The 18,663-nt window shown below is 40.4% G+C and overlaps 2 protein-coding genes and 1 long non-coding RNA gene across 22 annotated transcripts in view; 2 read left to right on the forward strand and 1 right to left on the reverse strand.

The window, feature by feature from the left end:
- nfasca (neurofascin homolog (chicken) a) overlaps positions 1 to 9,493 on the forward strand; it is a 138,340-nt gene extending 128,847 nt beyond the window's left edge. For all 12 annotated transcript variants that reach the window (XM_061041544.1, XM_061041546.1, XM_061041545.1 and 9 more), the window contains one exon: positions 4,259 to 9,493. In XM_061041544.1, the coding sequence (XP_060897527.1) occupies positions 4,259 to 4,487 (229 nt within the window). In that variant the 3' untranslated portion in view covers positions 4,488 to 9,493. The remainder of the gene's footprint in view (positions 1 to 4,258) is intronic.
- Positions 9,494 to 11,630: 2,137 nt separating this feature from the next.
- LOC132977153 (uncharacterized) lies at positions 11,631 to 13,257 on the forward strand. Its single transcript, XR_009673772.1, has 2 exons — positions 11,631 to 12,511; positions 12,570 to 13,257. It is a non-coding gene; the product is annotated as an uncharacterized LOC132977153 (long non-coding RNA).
- The window catches only part of LOC132977140 (NACHT, LRR and PYD domains-containing protein 12-like), a 40,303-nt gene continuing 34,505 nt past the window's right edge, over positions 12,866 to 18,663 (reverse strand). For 5 of the 9 annotated variants that reach the window (XM_061041566.1, XM_061041569.1, XM_061041568.1 and 2 more), the window contains one exon: positions 12,866 to 14,362. In XM_061041566.1, the coding sequence (XP_060897549.1) occupies positions 14,347 to 14,362 (16 nt within the window). In that variant the 3' untranslated portion in view covers positions 12,866 to 14,346. Of the gene's footprint in view, positions 14,363 to 15,337; positions 17,919 to 18,663 lie in introns of those variants that run through there. The other 4 variants (XR_009673769.1, XM_061041565.1, XM_061041563.1 and 1 more) reach the window with 4 other exon arrangements.

The raw sequence follows: 18,663 nt of genomic DNA on the forward strand, positions 1-18,663 counted from the left end.
GTCTGCTATCAGCATCGTAAAGGACGTTTGCTGAGATCTGAGAATTCAGCAACTTCGCTTTAAAGAAGTCAGAGGGGTCAAGAAACACAAGCACTCAGATTATCAAAGGTGAACGGTGAGATAAAACATCACAGTTTACGACCTGTTTCAGTTTGGACGTGCCGTACTCACCAGGGTCGCACACAGTTTGAGAGTTATGTTGGATTGCTGTGAGTAAATACGCTAACTGTTGGTTTTAAAATATGAAGTGGTTTGGAGCTAAAGATTAGTCCAGAACCCAACGCTGTTGTCAGAAGACATGGACAACGTTAAGGGATATGTTGACTCGTCCAGTCTGCAGCCATTAGGACACGAGGATGTTAAAAAAAATTGCCTGGTTTTCTGACTGCTTGTGTTTTCCTGCCCTGTGAAACTTCATGGTAGTCCTAACAAGCTGCAAAAAAGCCCAGACACATGCTACGCTGCCACTTTATTATATGGACATTAACCAAAAAAAAAAAAAATTTCTGTTGATCTTATTCATGGCTAAAACCTTTTTTATTTATGTCTATTATTTATGTTTATTGGTGTTATGATGATAATTTAACTTTTAGTAGAGTTACTCTTCTCCCCACTCCAACAATGTTAGACTTCTTTTTCCTGTATCTGTTTATTTAGCATGTGCTGTTATCATCTGTCTCATGACTGTGTTTCTCTCTCTACCCACCCCACCCCACTCTGTGTCCGTGTCCTTTGTCTCTTTTGTTCTCATTGGTCCAAAGCGCTCTGGAAAGGTATGAAAGGAGACGAGTCTCCCATTTCACCACCTGAGTCCTTCATGCTGAACATCCATTCTTTTTTCTTTTGCTCCTTGGCAGCGCATTTTAACTCGGGTTAGAGCCTCTCCAGTTAGTTCACTGCCTTAACAACTATGTACAAAATGAAGCTCATGTTTAAAAAAAGACACTTCCAGACTCATGAAAGCTGCAGATGAACCCAATTCAAGTTTTGCAATGTGAGGAAGGTTCCCTCTAATAAGGAAGTTTTATCTTTCAAGGCTATTTCAGTCTTTATTTGAAAACATTTAAAGACACTTCAAGCTATTTTCAACTGTGCACCCCTGAAAATATCTAGACAATTTCAGGAGGACTGCTCCGGATATTAAATGACCTGGCTGTTCACACATGCACCTCACAGCAGGAGACTATTCCAGTCAGACAGGAGGGGGTGCGGGGGGGTCTCCCCTTCATATCGATGCTATGTGTAGTCCTACAGAATCACAACACCAACAAAAGAGCGGAGAACAACATACTGTCCAACAGGAATCATAATGCAGCAGGTTCATTAGATCACAGAGGTCGTAGCACCGCTGCACCGTGCAGCAGCCACAGTATACAACCGTCACGCCCTCTCCTATTGGCTCGAGGTGAATTCTCCTGATAATATCCTGCTGTGTTCTCACATCAGCTTACTCAGACTTGCTGTGGGTTGTGGCAGGAGAAACTCCGGATAAAGTCATAATGAAAAATGTGGCTGTTTGCGTTCACACATACAGCTCCTCAGGCAAATATCTAGAGTTTTTCAGGAGTTTTCTGCAAGTGTGAAAGCAGCTAAAAAGCGATCAAAGCCCCCTGCAGGCTCTCTTAAATTGCTGTTGATAGATGACAGTCGGCAGTAGTGCTTAACAGTCCCATATCACTGCGCTCAGAAGGACAGGTCACGATTAAGACGAGCATTTTCGGAATGTTCTGTGGATAGGTTTGTTAAAGATCAGGCTAATGCTAAAGAGTGCTTCTCTTGCTTTCGCTCACTTCATGCGTACCATCGTCTTCATCCTCTCACATTTTTACTCATCAGCCATCTTTTTACCATCTCTGCTTCTCAAAGTGTCTCTGGCTCTTCTCTCTAAGGTTTTTTTTTATCGATTGAAAAATGAAACTTGATTTTTGTTTCATGTAAAGTTGAATTTGCTGCATATCAATTGTCTATGACTTTCATCTAACTCTGTCTGCTATGGTGTATTTTTACTCTTGAGTATTAACGTGTATTGTTCCTGAAATGAATCAAATAATTTGTCTGGTTTTTTCAAAGTGAATCAGCATGAAGCATGATGATTTCAGAGAAGCCTCTGTGCTGGTTCTGTTCTCTCCTTTAGCAGGAAATCTGCATAAACGATGTTTGTTAACCATCGAATCCAAAATACACACATGAGCAGGAAGAGAAATCCACCCCCAAAGGAAATCTCACGTTTGCATCCTTGAAATGCATTTATTGCTGTTATGCTACTGGCTTGATCCAAGACAAAAAAAGAAAAGCTAATGCTAATCTGTAGCTCTTATTATTCCCTGTGCATGAAGTTCTCTCCCCCCTAAAATCAGAGTTCGGAGACATGCAGCCATGCTCTGAACTGAGATCAAGCAATGCGCCGTATTGGAGCTGCTTGGATCTCATGTCAGAACACGGCAATGGTTTAGCATGTGTATGCGTTGAATTTTTGGGGACAGTATTTATGTCTTTTAATCACCCCTGTCTCCTTGAAAATACAGTTTGGTTACATATTTTCTGTGTCAAATCCGTGTTGTAGGAAATGTAATATCTGCCTGAAATATTGTCGAGGGGGAATTATTGTTCCACTGCGGGAAGCGTGTTGTTCTGACACCGTACCGACGTCACAGGGATGAGGTCACATCGGACAGGAGAGATTGTGTTGTGTGTCCTTTAGTCGTTATATTGAGGGGTTTGGTTAGGACAAGAAAACAAATGACTGCAGGCAGAGTTACATTTCCTAAAAAAAAACACATCAGAGAAAATCTGTTCAATGTGAACGTTATTTTTTACGAGACAGGGTTGCTTTGAAAACATAGAAGTGAATACTGCATAGCGTTCTGCAAAAGTGACCTCGATCAACAAGCATCTTTGGGAGAAAAAAAAATGCAAATGCAGCTCTGGTTTTAAAGGATGGGTTTGGATTTTTCTATATTCTACCTGAAAAAGCCGTTTTCACACATGCACGCCTGAAGACAGTGTGTGCCTACATATCAATGTGCAAGGCCTTCCTGAGATGAGATGAAGATAATAATATGACAGAAGGAAACTGGTGGTCACTACGTCCCCTTCCACTCTTGCAGACACTGACGTGTAACAATTTGGACCCACTGAAAGCCACCAATTTTGCTTTCGGTGGGTCCAAATTTGTGTCCCCCCCACGCCTGGCTGGTCACTTGAGTAATTTTTTAATCGAAGCAGCTCCACACAAAGGGTTAATATTAAACCACTGTTTACTGTACATGGATGATTGTGACACAATGATTGAGAAAAGCTGTTCAAAGCGGTCGGTACCTAATCCATACCGAGTTTCTACCCAAAGTACTTCGGCAAATTTTGATCAGCGAATCGGCTGCTTTACGGGATTTACTTTCAGTGGGTCAATACTGGAAATGGGTAAACTGGTCCCTCTTTATTCACAGCCCGGTCTTGCATTACGTAATAAGGATTTAGATTGTACGATCTGACATGAGAAGAACAGCACAGCTTCAAGCAGACCACCTTAAAGGGATAGTGTAGTAAGTGTAAGTGAAGTAGCCTCAGGAGATGGCGGTCAGCTTGACCCCTTTGTTGTGAAACCAGAAGCTAGGCTAGACCTCTCTGCAGACGGGTCCAGATTTACCAAGTACAAAAGGCCTCGCTTGACTTTGCCATCAGAAAAACAGGTTAGTTTTAGCAAAGTACGGAGGCCAGAAAGATTCAATCTCAGAATGTATTTTGAGCTTTAAGTCGTTGGCGACTTTAGGGGCGCCTATCGCAAAATTCAGAACAAAACAGAAAACAAAATCTGGGTAACAAATGGGCTCGATCAGGACAACCCGGAGCTTCAGCGGATTCGAGAATGCATCTATTTGTTGAATCCCCATTGGTCTAAGCATGTTCTTACTAACATGTTGCCCCATTTGAAGACTTTGTACCAGAAGTATAGGATGTAGAATTAAAAATATTCAAACCTATCCTTTAAAGCAAACATGGAAAAGAAATGAACATTAAACAAATTTGAGTGTGTGACCTCGACAAACACTTGATGAAGAGTTTTCAAGAGAAAAGCCTAAAAAATGACTTTAACATCATTTCTTTACCTGCAATCCCCTTAACTTTTCACTCTCCTGTGCCTGACTAACCTCTGCCGATGGAAAGGAAACGGTCCCACCTCCAGCTGACGGTATTCAACATCACCCCACTCCCGTTCTAACTCTCCTCCCCCCCCCCCCCCCCCCCCCCACTTCTGCAGCAGCGACGAGGACAACAAACCTCTGCAGGGCAGCCAGACGTCGCTGGACGGCAACGTGAAGGAAAGCGACGACAGCCTGGTGGACTACGGCGAGGGCGGCGACGGCCAGTTCAACGAGGACGGCTCTTTCATCGGCCAGTACACGGTGAAGAAGGACAAGGACGAGACGGAGGGCAACGAGAGCTCTGAGGCCACCTCGCCCGTCAACGCCATCTACTCCTTGGCGTAGCGCTGTAGCAGCAACACGGGGGGGGGGGGGACTAGATGACACCTGCTCCGACAAACCCTGACACCACACACCTGACACACACACACACACACACACATGAATATATTAATATATGAAACACACTAACACAGAGTAGACGCAGCAGGACCTGTCTGGAGGCGGCGTGGGCTTTCCTCTGCTTATAAAGACCCGGGAGGAAAACAGGAGCGGAGTTAGACCACAAGCCTTTATTTTGAAGTTTCCAGCTCGATGAGAACGGCCCGTTGGGAGGTGACGCTCGGACAAAGTGGACAGTACTGGTTTCCCCTCTGTGCTCTCTGCCTGCCCTTTACCCACACAGACTTGAAGTGTGCCTTCAGGGCAGCTTTCAGCACTCGGAGGCCTCAACAAGCGTCCTTTAGAGATTTTTTTTCTTCGGTTCGTTTCTGCTCCAAAACATCTTCAAACCGCTTCTGTGCGCTCCTTCCCCCTCGAAAAAAAACCCTCTGTGTAGCACCCCCCGTTAAGACGCCACACGAGGTCCCCCCCCCCCCCCGACACACACTCACACCCCGTCCTGTAACATATCAGCTTCTAATCATCAAACTCCACAGGATGCCGGCAGATATGTTTATCATATTGATATTTACGCAGTGAAAGATTTCAGTTTTTTCCACAGCTGGTAGACGAGTCATCGAGTGCTGTATTCAGTCCTGGCACGCCTTTTAGTGCCATGCAAATCTATGCACTATCACCTCCTCAACACCAGTCTTTGGTTTTAATCTGCTTTGTAAAAGTACACACTTTGGGTTTCTTTTTTTTTACCACTTGCAGGCTTAATCACATGCTTTTAATCACTTTGCCTTGTACGATGTTTTTCTTACCTCTAATCCAATGTTGTAGTGCAGATGTTCAAAAAAAACCAGAAGGCTATTTCTACCACGAGCAGCGAGCCCCCTTTTACAGTGTGTTATAACGAAGCCCCATTTATCTAAAGATGATTATTTTTTGGAGCATGATAGCAACTTAGTGCAAGAAAAACGGGAAGGCCGCAGAGAGGAAATGTAGTTTTGTTTTGAGGAACGACAGCAGACTACGACTCGGTGGTTTCCTAGTTAGCATGCAGGCTAATGCTGCATTCATGTCAAATGGGAACAACTACAGCGGGCTTCCTTCAGGAGCTGTCGGCTTTTAGAGGTTTCGTTACACGCATGAACTAGTGAGCAATACTTCTTAAAGTGTGTTTTTATACCAAATCAAGCATTGCATTGTCAATCCACAACAACAACAAAAATCACTAACGACGGGAGAAAGAGATTTAAAAAACGTGTCAAGATTCATGCAAGAGTATTCTCTGGATCCAACCACAAAGTTCCCGATCAGTCTTTAGGACACATTTGAACAGATTTATATTAGTTCCAAGCAGGAAACTTCTGATATGATATTTCCCAAAGGACATGAATGCAGCATGAGAGGCTGGGATCCTTTAGGTGTGTTTAGACTAAAAGGTTGCCCTGGATTATTAGATTTTCCCTTCATGACATCACAAAGGGCAGTAGCCCCTCCCCCAGGTGGGTGACACTCCCACAGCTAGGTGTTTGTTCTGCCCTCTGAGTCTGCCTTCTCACCGTAAACAATAGGACATGGAGCGAGAAAGCACCCAAGCCCTTCCAGAGAGGGGGCGTGGTCAGACACAGCTCATTTACATACTTAAAGGTACAGACACAGAAACAGCCTGTTCTGAGCAGGGCTGAAATAGAGGGGTTTATAGACATGATCAAATACAGGATCAGAGTGGATTTAGAACAAGGAACTTCACACACATGTTTTGAGGAGCTCTGAGACTTATTTAAACTGGTTGAAGAGGAGGAGAATATGTGACCTTTAAAGTGGAAAAACCTCAGACAAATTGTCTAAGAGCTTGTGTGCATTTGTTAGCCGTCAGGGAGCTAATAACATCAACTTCTACTGAGAGTTCTTTCTGTTCCTGTCCTTCAGAGGACAGTGGGTAGAGAAGAGAATCAGGGAGAAAGAGAAGTGAATGACATGAGGTAAAGGTGCCACAGGTTGGACTTGAACTTGGGGTTGCACACTTGGAGGCCTATAGTGTCCGTACATGGGGTGCGACCTAACCGCTAGGCCCCTGGCGCCCCTAATCATGATTTTCAAGTCTTTACAGTATTTTAGTTCATATGCAATGGGAACCACGTCTAACGCTCCTGAACTCTTTAGTCTGAACACACCTCAGCACAAAGACCTCCTCTTTCCTTCCCCTGTAGTTTTAATGAATTCAATCAATTTAAAAAATAAATAAAAGACCACATAGAAACCTTGAATTAAAGTTTGAGAAAAGATTCACAGCATGAAAATATAAACATTGAATTCACAGCCACCTTTGGAGAAAAAAAAAGCGTGTCAGCTTACCTTTTCGTTTTTTTAGCAGACGAAGAAAGAAAAAGAAAAAAAACAGTTTGAGTACCAGAACAAGATGGTAGAAGTCACATGTTGTCATGACGTCGCTCTGTTTAGCAGACTGATGGACTGTCGGTGATGATGCTTGAACGTCTTTATTCAGTTTGATACTTAACGTTCACCGAGTGCTCGAACTCAAACTGTTACCTAACGGCACTATGAAACCCTGAATCAACATAGATCTTTACTGCGGTCAGCAGCTGCAGCTCACATTGTATTTTACATATTTATTTTATATTTCTATTTATGACATAATGTGGATAGTATTAATATATTAGTCTTTAATTTAATTATTGTTATAAACACATTTTTGATCATCGTCAAACAGCCAAAATCAAAGATGTGTCGTCATGAGAAGCGTTCAACTCTTCAGTATGTCCCACATGTTTCCTGTAAACAAAACAACAACAACATGTCAGCGTCCAGTGAAAGATGATCTGTGTATCGTGCTGCTCTCCTCCTACTCATGATGTATTAACGCTCATCTGTGTTATTCAGATTTATGTAACATAACTCCTCCAGCACACAGGAACTTCATATCTGTACTTGTTATTTATTTGACTCATGTTCTGTACGTGTAAGTCCTGAAACAAAATCTCTTATCCTTGTAAATATTTAAAGGTCGATTCCCCCAGAGTAAAAAAAACTAAAAAATGCTTTATCCGGAAATAAAAGGAATTAAAAAAGTCACAATTCTGTCTGGACGGTTCAGTCCGTCAGCTAGCTTTGACTAACATTTGCACTCTGAAGAAGAAACAAGAATCACCCCCTCACTCCGTGTCGCCCCTTTTCACTTTGACTTTTGTTGAATATGGTTCTGACTGTGGCGAGTCGATCGGTCCCTCGTTTGATGATGGTTTGGATTCTATATTGTGAGAGAGGAATACGTTAGATTGTCTATGATGTAAATAAGATGTAAGTGCTCCTGCAGTTGTAGCTACGTCGAACTCAAGCTGCTATAGTATAGGCCGAAGAATCGAGCGTTTTCTGAGATATTTGAACAAAGCCCCCCCCTCCCCCTTTCAAGTGTCTACATCTTTCTGAGACCACCGCATACACTCCCATAACTCTTCCCATAATGCCTTGCAGCTAACAGGCCTGCGATGCTGGAGTATAGCTCCTCCCATTTCAGGAGAATAAAGGTGGACGTGACATCATTTCAGACTAAATTTAAGAAGCTGACATCAACCTGACTTTTGGTTAGTCAGTTGCCTTCACTTTTTTAGAGGTCATGTGACCATATTTATATTTCTGACAGGCTTGTTACATCTTTATCTTGCTTGACGCGTTGCTGCGATAGCATCTCGTCAGTCACACAGATATCCACTTCCTGCTTCACCATCCATTTAACTCTGAAAGAGGCAGTGCAAATATATGCATCTCTTATTTAAATCCTGTTTAAAGTTTCACACAGGAACTTCAATTCAAGTTCAGAAGGGTCACATGTAAGTGACCCTCCTTCCTATGACCATATTTGGACAAAGGTCAGCTGCAGTTTTTGTCTCAATTTGCAGGAACACTTGAAATAGTGCTGACACTGCAAACCCTGAAGAAGGCCCCTGACATGGGAGGTAGCATATACGCACATCCAGAAAATACGACCGCATTCAAATAAATTCTGATTCACAGATTATTCTCCAATTTCCCATCCTCTCTGTCCTCTAATCCCCTCGTCTAAAATCCTGCGTTCCCCTTCTCTCCTTCTGCAGAAACTCAAAGCAATATCCTGAGTTTGAATCAGCTGGCTGTTTTGTTTCTCTGTCGTCATTTGTTTCTCAGTATGTTCACTCTTGCACCTAGCACAGAAACCTCAACAACAACAAAAAAACAGAAAAACGGTGCTGACATAGAAGAAAACAGGAAGAAAAAAAAATCAAAAACTGGATTGGGAGCAAAAGTCTGAACTTTCTCACAGGACTCACTGGAAGTTTTTTTTTTCTCCTGGATTTGGTCTGGAAACCTGCACCCTGCTCTTCCCACATGGCCTTTCTCTTTCCCCTTCAAGTGGATCACAGCAGGGGGGGGGGGGGGTATTGTAAACTGGCTATATTACAAAGAAAAGAGAATTATGCATACTTGCTGAAACTCAGTGCTTTTTCTTTCTTGTCCTTTTTGTTTTGTGCACGATAAATTGAAGGTGCACACGGAGCTGAGCGTCTCTTTTTACTGTCTGCGTCACCTCAGCTCACCTTTCATGGAGGAACAAAAAAAAGAAACTGTCAGCTTCTCGTGTGTCTCATTTTCAAAATGCTGCAATGTCTTAGAATTTGACCGGTGCACATACGAGATTTGCGACTGGATTTTGAAAAAATGATTGATCACATGCTGTTTGGCTTTTTGTATGACTTCTCATGTTAGCATCTTCTTGTTTTTACCACGTGTATCAGAGCAGCTCGTCAAAGTCTCGCTTCGACACGCAAAAATAACAGCTTTTGTAAGGTACATACTCAACAGAAAATGGCATAAATATATTCACCATGTATGCGTGTATGATGAGATGTTGCAACTTCTGCTAGCGACGCCTTCTTTATAGTAAAGCTATCTCCTTTTCTCTACCTCCTGACGCCTGGTGCTTCTGTTCATCTCTGAGATTTTGTCTCGTTTTTAAAGCAACATTTCATTTTCATTGCAAAGATCAGAATCAGAATCAGCTTTATTGGTCATGTATGCTTAGACACACACCACAAGGAATTTGTCTTTGGTAACTGTGCTCTCAATGTACAAAAGTTATAACATCAAATATTAACATAATAAAAGCAAAAACACTAATAAGGATAAATAAGTCAAGGATAAATACAACTTTTTAAACTTATTTTTTATTGGATGAAATTACCATTACAGAGTCATGAACATCAAATGCATGGACAGACATGTTCAATATGTTGTAGACATCTACACGTCTTTTTATCAACAATAAGGACAACTATAAACATTGAACATAATTATAACTGTACAACACAAACATCCATCAATCAATTAACTAAACCACTTTTACTGTTCAGGGTTTTTCAAATCTGTAGTTTTAAACTATAAAAGGAGGGTTATTTGTTCAGCTGTTTAGTTTTATGAATTTCATATTTTGCCCACATAAAAAAACAGATTAATTAATATTTATTTGCTGATAAATTGGACTTGAAAATTAATAAAAAAGTCAATTCTTGTTGGATTTATATTTTTTCTATGTTTCCTCAAAGGTATTTTTCTAAATCAAACCAAAAAAAGCAGTGTCATGAAAACTGCAAAAGAAGGTGTTCAATAGTTTTTAGTTTTAAAAGGTTCATCTTTTGAAAACAGGAAGGAAATGTTTACAAACACACATTTAGTATTAGTTGTCACAGGATATTTATGTACTATTTTAAATAGAAATTACTTCATTTTATTTGTAATTATATATTTATACGGGAAAGTAAGGAGCCCCTGAAGTCCTAAAAAGTAAAATGAAAAAAGGAATATATTTAATTTAATTTAATAAGGTCCATCTATTTTTACAAAACCGTTCATATTTCTCCGACGTCACTTCCTGCCACTTTATCCTGGCGGGACGTTACTGCTGCTGATTGATGCTCACCTGAAAGTAGACCGAATAATTAATACATTTCAATCTTCGGACAACTTCCGGGTTCACCTGAGGGAGATTTTCTTCACTGGAGAGGATGAAAACAACTCTTCATGAGGTGAGTAACAAACAGTTAGATTTAAAAGAGGACTCGAGCTAACGGTCAAACCTCAGACTGTAAATATTAAGTTGAAATCTCGTGGACGATGACGTCATGTTTCGGTTTGTCACGTTTTCATCTCGAAAGAAACCCGAGATTTTATAATAATTCATTAAAACATGACAGATGTATTTAGCTGTGAGATGAGTCTCAACACTTGTAGTTTTAGAAGTAAATTGTTTAATTTAAATATAGGCTTACCTGCGTTCTCCCACTTTCTCGCGAGACTTCTTTCATAAAACATCTGCTTTTATATGTTAAAGTCATGAAAGGTTTACAGAGGTACTCCAAAACCAACTATTACAGGTAAAGATATCCAGATATGATGCAGAAGAAATGTTTAAAGGGCCTGTCAAAGAGTGTTTTTCAACTTTTAATCACTTTTTCTCTCATTTTTCACCACAAACCAAAAATAACAGTTAGAAGCAAAAGGTAGCCCGCTGCTCTTACAATTATTGTACAAATATTTTAGAGGTGAGCGACTTAATATGTGAAATATTTAGGGACACGTACCAAAGCTATGGTACCAAACTACACCACGTTGTGCCATTATCTGGAGCCGACTAAAGTGAGCACTTCTAATTCCAGGGTCCGGTCCATACATGTTAACATAACATAAAAGTCTACAAAGATGTAACACATCACCTCTAACACTGCTCAGGAATGAGGAGACGTAAAGGCATGTAGGTGTTTCAGTCTGAAGTCTGTCAACATTAAAAAGATCAGATCTGCTCCTCTTCTGAGCTTTATGTTGACTTCATAACAATCTCTACTCCTTTAAGTGGAGCAGCAGAAGAGTGTCAGTGTGTAAAAACAAAAGGCTCATTTATTAGCTGAACTAAATCTGCAGGAGTTTTCCATGTCACTGATTACAACAGAGGCCGATTAGGACGGGACCCTTCAAACATTTAGGGACTAATTAAGAGTATACTCACTTCTTCAGGCACCACTTTGCATCACCAGACCATTAAAAATATTAACAACAGAATATGAAGAAGATACATTAGAGGGATTCAAATAGTTCAGTGGTAATTTGAGGTCACTGATGGCGTTTATGTTTTATTAAAGGAGAAAATAACAAATATGCTAATGTCACGACTTAATGGTTAGGCTTAGAAATCAGTTTTTTTTAAATGTTCCCACCACTCCGCTGTTTTAGTAACACCACTGGGAACAAAACTAATCAAACATCTCTGTATATTCATTTAAAATCATTGAGTTAACTCCTCCCCTGCTCTGTGGAAGATGATGTGAGGTTTCCAAACGATATCCAGCAGTCTGCGCTGACGATCGATCTCTTCCTCGTACTCGACGATAGTTCTTTTAAAAACTACAAAAATGTCTTCCGCAGCAGCCGTTAGTCGCTGGTTGATAAACTCTCTCAGACTCTCAGCTGAACACATTGTTGTGGTTTTATTAAACTTTAAAAAAAGATGAACTAGGACAACAGGAAAGTCTGAGAGGAAATGTAGCTGCGTTCAGATCTGGTGCTCGCGCTGTTTACTTCCGCTGTGTGTCACACTATAAAGTATCCTACCGACGGTGGAGGTGCGGCAGCCTTTTGTTCCGCTTTCTGTGGATTTATTTTGTTCAAAACATGTTTTTATTATCAGAAACAAGACGTAAAAAACTTCTCTTTATTAAAAAAACTAGATTATATTGTTCAGTGAGTTACTATGGTTACAGATAGACAGAAAGTGCGTTATTAAGGTTAGCCTACAGGGACAGTGAGTTACATAGATACTTTATTGATACAGAGGGAAATTCTATAATTACTAAAGTTACACAGGGACAGACTGTTACCATGGTAACATGAACAGTGGTTTACTAAGGGTACAGGGACAGTGAGTTACTTTAGTTACAGGGACTGTTACTATGGTAACATGAACAGTGGTTTACTATGTTACAGGGACAGTGAGTTACTTTAGTTACAGGGACTGTTACTATGGTAACCGGGACAGGCTGTGTCTGTCTGGAATATGCTCCAATCTGCTTTTTTTTGTCCACAATGAAACTAAAATAATGACATGAATTATATACTGAACTAAAGTCTATATTTACTGTGTCATCCAAAACTTCGGGTCGGCTTCATGAATTAAATCATGAGGAATTAACTTTTCCTCGATGGGACCTGGAGCCTGATGAACATCTGAAAACAAACGACTCAAGAGGACAAAAACATAAACATCAGAAAATAACACCAACTTCATGTTTGAGTCAAATTAAGTTTAATTTCAAAGAAGATTAATGTACAGCCTTAATAAAATCCCCACTGTGATATTTAATAAACAGAAGTGGTTGATGTTATTTAATGCAACATGGCCGTCGTATAAGAGGCGGATTGGAAGCAGTGAAACTTTGTGTTGACATGGTGTCAGTTATTTAAAAAGTAAATCACTTGTAGAATATAGAGACATTATTTGAGTGAATTATCAAGAGTAACACACATGAACAACATGACAGAAAGATCACTGTGTCTGGGTTTACACCAAGAGCAGAAACACCAGCCCATCTTAAAACACGGGGTTAATTAGATCAGACGAGGAACTCGTAGAGAATGTGTTGAAGAAATGTGGAGAACATGTTCCCTCTAAAGTGAAGAAGAGTCCAAGTATTCAGTTACAAACTACAGAGAGACTCAAAGAAAGCTCAACTTCCTTCACACTTCACTTCATTACAGAAGTCCAGTCAAAGATTATTTTTCTGCCTTTGAATCGCTCCACACTCCTGTCCACTAGGGGGCAGTGATTACAAAAAGAGACATTAAACTTGAAGATGAAATATAAAAACATAAGAACAAATAAAAGAGCTGGCATCATCTATCTTTCTTTGTGTTTCCTGACACAGAAATAATGTCTTCAGATCGATCAGTCTGGGAGGAAACTGTGGAAACAGTGACACCTGCTGGCAGAAAGCAGTGATAGCAGCAACAGAACCTAAACATGAATTATTATTTAAATAAAACCCTCCACAGATTGAATTTATTTCTATTTAAAATCCTGAGATAATAAAAACAGAAGGTTCAAACATCAAAGTGTAATAAACATCAGAAGTTAAAAATAAAGATAGTTTGATAACGTGTCCGTTGTTACCCTGACATGATGAATGAATATCAATGATTGAGTCTGCATGTTATTCAGCTCTTTTTATATCATCTCATATTACATCAAATATTCAGGTGCTGACTCTGCACCTGGATCCAGACATCCTGTTTGTAGTTCTTTTAAAAACTCAGTGAAGCCTCCTCTTTGTTTTGATCCAACAAAGAGACGACTGATTTATTATCAGACGACCAACGACTCGTGGTTAAAAGCAGAACTTCACACTTTAACTTGCACAGGTGGAATCAACTTCTACTGTTATCTGTGAATATGAGTCAATGAATAACCTGCACCACTACACATGTCCACAGGGTGGCGCTGCAACGGAAACATTTATATCCAAATCAAAGAGTTAATCTTCGGTCGTTGAGTCATGAAGCAGTTTAAATTCAGAATATGAGAATAGAAAAATGTCCGAGGTCATGGTCCTGTGTGTGACGGTGGAGCTGATCTCAGAGCAGCTCAGACTGCATCACTGAGAGTCATCTGCGCTGTGATTGGTCCGTCAGTCTCCCAGTAACACAGCCCAGTTAAAGACTCACCAACACACCAGCTGCTGCTTCCAGCTCTGTGATCAGCAGGATCCTCTCTTTAAAGACTCCTCCACCTGTTGACATAAAAAAGACATAAATCAGAGATTAGACTCTGAGATAGACTTCATGATTATTCTTTATATTATTCATGATAAACACGGACGGGGCTGGCTCCAAGCTATATAACAGAGCTACTGACACCATATGAGCCAGCCCGCAGTCTTAGATCCTCAGGTGGGGGCCTCCTGGTCGTTCCAAAGTCGAGACTTAAAACTAAAGGTGACCGGGCCTTTTCAGTCAGGGCCCCTGGACTTTGGAACGACCTCCCTGAGGAGATAAGACTCGCAGACTCCCTCAATTCTTTTAAATCCCTTCTTAAAACGTACTTTTACAGACTTGCTTTTATGTGATGTCGTCTTCTTAATGTCTTTTCTTACTGGTTTTACTATTTTTATCTTCTTTTACTTCTTACTGTCCTTTTATTTATGCTCTTATCTTAACTCCTCTTATGTTTTAACTTGGTCATTTCTTATCTTACTTACTTTGTCTATTTATGTTTTATATTTATATATACTTTTTATTATTATTAATATTATAGTTTTTTTATTTATCCTTTAACCACTTGTTTCTATTTCTTTTTCTGCTCTTACCTTCTTATTGCTGTTATCTTTTGATTTTCTTTTATCTCTTTTAGTTTCTTAAATCTTTTGAAATCTTTTCTCCTCTTGGTCTCAGCTCGTGTTGTTGGGTTCTTATGATGGTTCTTGTGATGTTTCTTATGATGGTTCTTGTGATGGTTCTTATGATGGTTCTTATGATGGTTCTCGTGACGGTTCTTATGATGGTTCTTATGATGGTTCTTATGATGGTTCTTGTGATGGTTCTTGTGATGGTTCTTGTGATGGTTCTTATGATGGTTCTTGTGATGGTTCTTGTGATGGTTCTTATGATGGTTCTTGTGATGGTTCTTATGATGGTTCTTGTGATGGTTCTTGTGATGGTTCTTGTGATGGTTCTTATGATGGTTCTTGTGATGGTTCTTATGATGGTTCTTATGATGGTTCTTGTGATGGTTCTTATGATGGTTCTTATGATGGTTCTTATGATGGTTCTTGTGATGGTTCTTATGATGGTTCTTATGATGGTTCTTGTGATGGTTCTTATGATGGTTCTTATGATGGTTCTTATGATGGTTCTTATGATGGTTCTTGTGATGGTTCTTGTGATGGTTCTTATGATGGTTCTTGTGATGGTTCTTATGATGGTTCTTGTGATGGTCGGGTTATATATGTCTGTTGGGTATCGTGCACTTTGGGTTCTTTCCTGTTGAATTGTATTTAATTATTTTTAGTATTTTGCATTTGTTATGTTCTTCTGTTGTTTATGTTCTTCTGTGTTTGGTTTAGTTTGTTTTTGTTTTTGCTGTTTGTCAAAGCACTTTGTAAACCTGTGTTTTTAAAAGGTGCTATATAAATAAAGTTATTATTATTATTATTATTATTATTCTGATCATATAATATCATCGTTATCATGATTATTCTGATTATCAGTGATACAGAACATCCAGTATGAAGAGCAGCAGGGACTTCAGTCCTGCTCAGAAGTGAAGTGGGCGTGTAAAGTAGCACGCCACCTTTCAGCTCTCGTGGTCACGTGTTGGTGACTTGAAGCTTAAAGGGACAGAGAGTCCTTGAAGGCATCATCGTGTCAGAGACAGTTGAGTGACGTGTTTACTGAGAGTCCTTGAAGGCATCATCGTGTCAGAGACAGTTGAGTGATGTGTTTACTGAGAGTCCTTGAAGGCATCATCATGTCAGAGACAGTTGAGTGATGTGTTTACTGAGAGTCCTTGAAGGCATCATCATCATGTCAGAGACAGTTGAGTGATGTGTTTACTGAAAGTCCTTGAAGGCCTCATCATGTCAGAGACAGTTGAGTGATGTGTTTATTGAGAGTCCTTGAAGGCATCATCGTGTCAGAGACAGTTGAGTGACGTGTTTACTGAGAGTCCTTGAAGGCATCATCATCATGTCAGAGACAGTTGAGTGATGTGTTTACTGAGAGTCCTTGAAGGCATCATCATGTCAGAGATAGTTGAGTCATGTGTTTACTGAGAGTCCTTGAAGGCATCATCATGTCAGAGACAGTTGAGTGATGTGTTTACTGAGAGTCCTTGAAGGCATCATCATCATGTCAGAGACAGTTGAGTGACGTGTCTACTGAGAGTCCTTGAAGGCATCATCATCATGTCAGAGACAGTTGAGTGACTTGTTTACTGAGAGTCCTTGAAGGCATCATCATCATGTCAGAGACAGTTGAGTGATGTGTTTACTGAGACTCCTTGAAGGCATCATCATCATGTCAGAGACAGTTGAGTGATGTGTTTACTGAGACTCCTTGAAGGCATCATCATCATGTCAGAGACAGTTGAGTGACGTGTTTACTGAGAGTCCTTGAAGGCATCATCATCGTGTTACTGACAGTTGAGTGATGTGTTTACTGAGACTCCTTGAAGGCATCATCATCATGTCAGAGACAGTTGAGTGACGTGTTTACTGAGAGTCCTTGAAGGCATCATCATCGTGTTACTGACTGTTGAGTGATGTGTTTACTGAGAGTCCTTGAAGGCATCATCATCGTGTTACTGACAGTTGAGTGATGTGTTTACTGAGAGTCCTTGAAGGCATCATCATGTCAGAGACAGTTGAGTGATGTGTTTACTGAGAGTCCTTGAAGGCATCATCATGTCAGAGACAGTTGAGTGATGTGTTTACTGAGAGTCCTTGAAGGCATCATCATCATGTCAGAGACAGTTGAGTGATGTGTTTACTGTTGATTCATGTAAACTGTGTTTAAATCTAGCAGCAGCAGTTTCTGATTTTCTCGGCCTTTTGGGACAGAAATAACAGCAGACATTAAACACACTTTAAAGAGTTATTTCCACCTGGATGAACTGCAGTGTCTCACAGGTGTGCTGTGTGTAATCTGTCCCTGTGTGTGTTACGAGCCTTGTGGAAGAACAATGTGAACCTGTCTGTGTCTGTGCATCTCACCATCTTACTAATGGAGCCTTTAAATAGCATGGAAATACTGCACCATGACTTTAGAGCAGGTTTTTGTTGGTCCATGGTGCAGCTGCTTTCTGCCCCCTGAGACAGCAACGCCCCACCAACACACCTGAGCACAGGTCATGTTAAGACCTAAACACACTCAGGGGAAAGAGGAAGTGCTGATTCAACGTTTACTGATGTAAAGGTTCAAGTGATTTATCTCAAGTGTCCTCACAGGGAAATGAAAAAGTGTCCCTCTGAAGAACATTTCTTTGTTTGGTGCAAAGTTAACAGAACTTCACGTCATATTTCAGAGATCATTAAACTGAATTTATTCTGACTTCAAATAACAGAAAAACAACAAACATTAACTTTGCTCTAATCAGTTTGATGAAGAATGTCTAACTGCTCTGAATCTGAATGGCTACTCCTCATGTCTCTTATTTTTCGTCGCTTGAACCGGAAGTCGTTCTGTGCCGCCATGTTGATGGACGTCTCAGAACTCTCATTTTCAGCACAGAGGATCGAGGAAACTTGAGACCAGCCTTCCAGGAAGTCTTTTTACGGACAGACACGCCCCCTTATCAAATATCACTAACTGACTGGATCAGACTTCAGTGAAACTTCTCAACATTAGCAGAGTTTAAACCTAGGGGAAACACTGATATCTATAGCAGGAGAAAATCACAAATTGGCGATGTATGCCGATGATATCTGAATTCATTTCTATAAGCCTGAACAGTCAGGTGAAGTACTAATGAAGGTAATTAAAGACTTTGGAGTCATTTCAGGGTACACATTAAATATAAATAAGTCTGAGGGAATGCTAATGGGCTGTACAATCGGGGATGAAATCAAACAGAAATATGCATTTCATTGGGATGTCGAGAGGATAAATTACTTTTTTATCCCCCAATTAAGATGTTAGAAATGAGAGAGAGATTAATGAGCATTATTGTAACGCTGATGTTCTGAGTTTTAACTCGACTTCCACATAAGTTACGAGAACGTGCACGAGCCTGCTGGTTAAGAACATCGGTAGGTAATCAGTGTTGATAAATCCCATGTTCTTAACCAGCAGGCTCGCGCCTGCAGCGTGGTCAGGGGCACAGCTCTCTCTGGGGGATTAATCAAACAGAACAAGCTGGACCAAACGGATCAGTGCGCTCTTTTGAACTTACTGCGGAGCGCACGCTTCACCAAATCATCTAATAATGCAAAACGAGCCATGATGTAACATTTCAAAGTAACGCCTTTTTAAGGTTTTCAGACCAATTAGGCAACGGGTCTGTTTCAAACCACACAAAATCACTTATTTTTTGTTT

This window comes from Labrus mixtus, chromosome 7 (genome assembly GCF_963584025.1).
Source record: "Labrus mixtus chromosome 7, fLabMix1.1, whole genome shotgun sequence".
NCBI classification, from domain to species: domain Eukaryota; kingdom Metazoa; phylum Chordata; class Actinopteri; order Labriformes; family Labridae; genus Labrus; species Labrus mixtus.